General features: G+C 43.0%; 1 protein-coding gene and 1 long non-coding RNA gene across 9 annotated transcripts in view; one reads left to right on the plus strand and one right to left on the minus strand.

The window, feature by feature from the left end:
- LOC102378178 overlaps positions 1–1,096 on the plus strand; it is a 9,418-nt gene extending 8,322 nt beyond the window's left edge. Inside the window, exon 3 of the long non-coding RNA XR_322913.2 lies at positions 993–1,096. This is a non-coding gene — a long non-coding RNA (uncharacterized LOC102378178). The remainder of the gene's footprint in view (positions 1–992) is intronic.
- SLC38A4 (solute carrier family 38 member 4) overlaps positions 1–6,179 on the minus strand; it is a 64,953-nt gene that overhangs the window by 24,270 nt on the left and 34,504 nt on the right. For 5 of the 8 annotated variants that reach the window (XM_025208651.1, XM_025208645.1, XM_014521745.2 and 2 more), the window contains one exon: positions 956–1,186. In XM_025208651.1, coding sequence (XP_025064436.1) covers positions 956–1,074 — 119 coding nt within the window. In that variant the 5' untranslated portion in view covers positions 1,075–1,186. Of the gene's footprint in view, positions 1–955; positions 1,187–2,581; positions 2,821–3,817; positions 3,915–6,179 lie in introns of those variants that run through there. The other 3 variants (XM_025208616.1, XM_025208636.1, XM_014521754.2) reach the window with 3 other exon arrangements.

Raw genomic sequence — 6,179 nt, forward strand, 5'->3', positions numbered from 1 at the left:
GGCGGCAGGTTTTGGAGGCAGAGGCAGCCACTGCTAGTTGAATTGCTGGCATGGTAATACGCAATTTGACTATACGCGATTTTCGCCTTACACGCTGACTTTAGAACGTAACCCCTGCGTAAGATGCGACTGACCTGTACTCGTTTCATTTCAAATCCATCCTTCAAATGCACTTTTGTCAACTCTCAACCAAACCTTAATTGCTTTTATTTATCCAAAATTGTTTGGATCTAGACCTGAAGTTTGACTTGGGTCACATTCTGGGGTCAATTAGAAACTACGATTTTCTTTTAAGTGTTAAACTGAATTCTGGAGCCAGGCATATCACCTAAAAACAATGGATAACATATTTAACTGTGGTTCCCAAAGTTATATTCCTAACTCTATATTTAAGCACCTGAAAAATGGGTTGATTTTCACTGCTGATCAGTACCCACCACTGCCATTGATTTCCATGGGAGTTTTGCTTCAGAAAAACTCTTTTCAGTATAAAAAACTCGATTCTTAATTGAATGCTTAATGGGGTCATTACTTTGTCTTGAACTTAGTTTTAAACTAGTTGTTTTTAAACTAAAAGACATGTGAACACATAATTGTAAACAAACAATTCCAAGTGGGGAAAAAAATTATGTTTAGGTAAAAATATGGCTGCAATTGCCCATTTTTAGATATTCACATTAATAAGGTGAACTGAACTATTATGAAACTGAACAGCATGTGTTCAGAGCCATGAGGTATGGAATCAAAACTGGCAAATGTCCCTACAAACCCTGCCAACGCATCTCATCATTGGACTATCCCAGCTATTCTAGCCAGACTGTTCTATTCCAGTCATGCCAAAGAATACAGTGATGGGGTAATACTCATGAAACCATTTTACTGATTTAAATATGTCACCTAATAAGTCTCTGATTACTTCATTTTAGTCTTCCTATAAGAACATTTAAATGCATACCTGCTAATAGTAGCCTTTTCTGAATCTCCTGTTTCAGTGTAGCTGTCTTCGATGCTTTCTCCACTATTGCTTTCATCATCAAGTTCGATGTTGACTTTCTGCAGTTCCATGCGATCCATTTGAGCTGTCAGCACTTTCCAGCACACACTCAAGCTTCTTCAGGGTAAACAGTACTGCACCTTCTGCTTAAAGGTTCCCTCCAGAATGTGTTGACTTTCAGAACACTCTGTTCTGCAAACAAAACACAAAAGGACTCATTAGTGTTTTCCTCAAATTAGACAAATGAGTGTGAATGACTAGTTTGTGTTTGTTCTTTGTAATAACATTAAGAGAGGAAACTGCTGCAGACTGAGAAAATTCTGGATAAATACAAGCACAATGCTCCTTTATATTGCCACTTTCCTCTCTGCTTGTCTCAAAATGGTAGGAAATCAGCAACCAATGATATATAAAAAGCTTCCAGCCTCCTTTAGGTTAATAAGATAGGGATGTGTGTATGTGTAATATGGTCAAATAATTAGCATAGAAGGTTATTCTGTATAATTATTAAAAGGCCCCCCTTTATCTAAGATTAAATACAACAGTATTGCATTTTTCTAAGCATCACAGTGGATGTTGCAATGAAGTGGCTTTTCTGAAGAATAATTTTTGAAACATTTATTGCTACTTAATTATTGCTACACATCGAGAAAGTAACAGGAAATGTATTTTACCCCTGCCCATCTGACTTTAAAATGCGTTTATCAAAACTTCTAGAAAGGTACATTTTTTTTTTTTTTTTTTTTTAACATATCTACGCAGTTTAACATCAAACTATTGATATAGTGGACTCTCATCACAGGGGGTCTTTAACTTTTTAAGCCATCTAAATAATCATCTAAAAATGGACCAACATAAAGTATAGAATTAAGAGAGATCTTACGTATTTTTATGAGGATTTGCCTTTACTGATTTATCTGCATCTACATTTTCTTAGATAATCCTAAATTACAGAATAACTTTTATAGCTGTTTCTTATCCCCATGTTTAATAATAAAACACTAGTACTATGCATTCATAGGGCACTTTTTACTTGCTCAGAGAGATTTTTCTAGGGTATTCCCATTTCACAGATAAGGAAACAAAATGAAGAAATTACTGGGCCAGGTATCCAGGTTGACTGGGCCAGAGTCATAAAGCTTGCTACCAACACCTGAGTATAGAGCTGCATACTTTAGACTTTTTACATTGTACCTCCCAGTACAGCACAGTAACTGGGTCTAGTACATAGGTCCTGAGTTGAACTATTTACTAGAAAAGTAAATATTGTATTCTTAACACTCCAGTTAAATGCACATAAATGCTGCATAATAAAAATAGTATTTAAAAATGCAATGCAACAAATAGTTTCTATTTTTTCTTCATTCTAGCTCCAACACTGTAATTATTCATTACAAACTCTCCAGGTTTTGCATTCCAGAACGTTTAGCTGATTACTGAAACTTTATTACTCTATGTTGCCATAAACATGCCATGCCCAAACTAATGTAGAGTCTCCAATTTATTTATAGCAGCACAACATAACAGTTCACGTACAGACCATGCAAATGTAAACTTTAAACACCAGCATGGGAAGCTAGAACTCACCTTCTGTCAAAAACTACAGTAAATGACTTGATGTTTTCCTGGAAATAATAGTCTTGATATAACAACTAAAAGCTAAGGAATATCATGCTGTTTTATACGATTTCCTACCTGAGTTAGCTGCTGTTTATTCCTTTCTGCCACTTCTCCAGCACTGAAACTGAGACTGATTAATGAATCTGGCATTAGGTCAGAGAGAGTCAGGCAGGCTTGAATTCCAAGGGCCAGATTCTGTCTTCTCACTGAAGAAATTAAAGAACTGGGTCCTTTCTGACACAAGGGCATATTCATTCATAGCAGTATCTCTAAAACCAGATATCTTCCCCTCTGGGAACCAGATTGACACAGGTTCCAAATGTTCATTTTTAATCTGTAGCTAAAAATTAGATGAATCAGACTAAGTGATCTAAAACTTCCCACCAAAACCTCTATGATAAGGAATCATAGAATCATAGAAAATTAGCATTGGAAGGGACCTCAGGAGGTCTAGTCCAACCCCCTGCTCAAAGCAAGATCATCCCTAAGAAAATCTCCATTGTGCACAATAAAAATGCTTGTTTCAAAAATCTTCTTCCAACAAGTATCATTTCAATACATGCATTTTCTTAGCTGAAGGGTGAGGAAACAGTGTAGCAAAAATGTTGCCATGAATTAATTTACTGATGGATTAAGCTGAGAGAAATTCTGTGTGGTACTGGACAGCCTGTGCTATATATGGAAAAGAAGGAAGAAAGTGACAGAAATATGTCTTAGGACATAAGTACCAACACAAAATCTGAGCCAGCCTGTGTGCATGTAGTCTGAATGGATTATAATTGTGTCCATGAATGTTTGCAGGATTAGGCCTTTGGTGTAGAACAGTGATTCTCAACCAAGGTACCATGGCATGCTGGGGTACCTGAAGACCCTTCCAAGGGTGCTACAGGGTGCCATGCAATGTTAGCACTGATAAGTGTGCAAACACAATTCAGAAGATAAACCCTGAGATTTCAAAATGCAACTAAAAAGCACAACTTGCTTTCACAAATTCATTTACTTTCTTGAATGTTAGCCAAATAAATCAAGAGTTTTGATAAAAATTCTCAACAGTTAGCCAAAGGCTCCAAAAGAACACAAGCACATCATTCCTAATTATCTGGTCAATTTTAGAAACCTCCTGCTACTTTCCTACTTGCTTAGACTCTGATTTTCTGCCCAGAACGCAGACTGAATTTCTGCCTGATATAAAAACAAACATACCTATGAATGCAAACCCATAAAAGCCATTCTGAGCTGTTGTGGTCTTCCTGAGTTCTTTGCAACAGAAGAATTTCTCTATTATTCTTCCATAGTAAAAAATGAGTGAAAAACTAAGAGCTGGCATTTTCTAAGGAGTCCATTGAGAGGAGCCTAGAGTCTCAATAGGTTGAGAACTACTGGTGTAGAACCACAGTTGGCTTTATGTTCAAGTCCTGAAAGCACTTGCTAATGAGTGCAGTGGTTGACCAGGTAGCTCCATTGACCTTCATCAGCATCTAGAGCAGGAGCGGGCAATTATTTAGACCTATGGGCCAGAAAGAGAGTTTTGATGAGCTGCTGTGGGCTGGGTCAGCAATTCATCCCCAACAACTCGCCAAAACTCCCTATGGGCTTGGTAGATAGGGAGCAGTGTGCAAGGGCAGGACAGGTATTTTGTGCTCCCTGCGTGTCCTGCCCCATGCAGGGGAAGAAGGGTTGTATGGGGTGTGTGGAAGGGGCGTGTGTGCATGTGTGTGGGGAGCGGGGGGACTGTCTGTAGCCTTCTGGGGGTGATAGGAGGGAGGGAGTGGTGGGGGATGTATGGCGGTGTGTGGAGAAAGCATATGCATGTGTGGGAGGGGGCTGCCTGGGAGCAAGCCAGGGGTGAGGGGAGGGAGGGCAAGGCAGGGTGTACGTGCAGCAGAGCTCTCCTGGTTGGTGGCTGCCCCCGGTGCTCTGCATGGCTGTATTGTGCTTGCATCCACACCTGCTGGCCCCGGCCCCCACAGCCCCAGCCCTGATCTTGGCCCCAGCCTGGGACTTGGCCAGTATGCAGCTTCTGGTGCGGCTATTCCCAGCATGGCTGCAGCCAGCTGCTGGGAGGCGAAAGGAGCACAGCAGCACCCGGCCGGCTGCAGCCACACCAGGAACAGCCCCACTGGAACCTGTGCGTGCTGGCTGCGGATCAGACAGGTGGGAAGCCTCAGCTGGGTGGTTCCTGCCCAGCTCATGGAGCTCTAGCTTCAGGCCACCTTCCACCCACTCTGCCTGCCTGCAGATGGCTGCTCATCACACCAGGTGGGTGGAGGAGGTAGAAGGCAGCTGGGAGCTAGATCTGAGCTTCATGAGCTGAACAGGAGCTGCCCAGCTAAAGCTTCCACCCCATGTGCCTGCCTGGCATGGCATGGCAGGAGCAGGAGCAGCTGCAGCTGGAGGCAAGGGGAGCAGAATAGCTGTCAGGCTCGGCCCCAGCCAATATACAGCTTCCAGTGGAGCTGTTTCCAGTGTGGCTGCAGCCAGCCTGGTGCAGCTGTGCTTCCCTCATCTTCAGTGGGCACTCCTCTTCCTTCTCCTGCCCCTGTTGCCTTGCCCTGGGCAGGCAGGTGGAGAGAAAGCTTCAGCCTGGCAGCTCCCACTGGAGGTGAGGGGAGTAGAGCAACATCTGGCCAGATAGAGCAGCACTGGGAACAGCTCCGCCAGAAGCTGCATGCTGGCCAGGGCCCAGACTGGCAGGAGCACAGCGTGGGCTGCCCTGCAGGAGTGGGTGGGGCTTGGCTTCATGTGGAGCACCATGGGGACAGCTGCAGGCCAGATCCAGTCAGTTGGCAGGCTGGATTTGGCCTGCATGCTATATTTTGCCCACCCCAGATTTAGAGAACAAAGCCCTTAACTTTTTGAAATCCATTTCTCCTTGGCCTGTCTTGCAAACCCAAATATGAGACACTCTGGGCTTGTGAGAAGTCTCAGGTTTGGGGAAAACACTAACCCCAAGTTACTGAGGACATAGAATCATATAGAAGTAGGGTTAGAAGGGACCTCCACCGGTCATCTAGTCCAACCCCCTGCCTGATCATCACTATTCAAACTATCCTACACAAATCCACTGTGTAATGTGCATAAGTACTCACAGGACCAGGCTTCAGTGAGAAGGACTTCATCTCTGCAGTTATGTGAGTGCTTAGTTGAAAATTGTAGAGGAAAATATTGGAAATGACATTCTGAGTTCTCCTTACTCTGAGCTTTTGTTATGCTTACTGAAATCTTGTACTTTATTTTACATTATACAATCTATTTTACAGAAACCATCCCAGAAGGAGATACTAGAAATCAGTACTCCCCCATCCCAGGTAAGTGCAAGTCTATAGTCATGCTTCCTCTTGCACTTTCTCTAGCTCAGGGGTTGGCAACTTTTAACTACAACATCCTACAGCTTGAGACACAACAGTGCCATGGACCTCCATTCCCTCTGGCCCTTCTCTGTACTCTCTCATCCCCATAATACAGCCTCAGCCAAAATATATGCTGCTGACAGGCATGGTGAGTGAACATTTTGAGCAGCTGATTTAGCGGCAACAGTGACCAGAGGCTGCAGTGGGGGGGAGAG

The sequence above is a fragment of the Alligator sinensis genome, unplaced genomic scaffold (genome assembly GCF_000455745.1).
Source record: "Alligator sinensis unplaced genomic scaffold, ASM45574v1 scaffold147_1, whole genome shotgun sequence".
Classification (NCBI taxonomy): domain Eukaryota; kingdom Metazoa; phylum Chordata; order Crocodylia; family Alligatoridae; genus Alligator; species Alligator sinensis.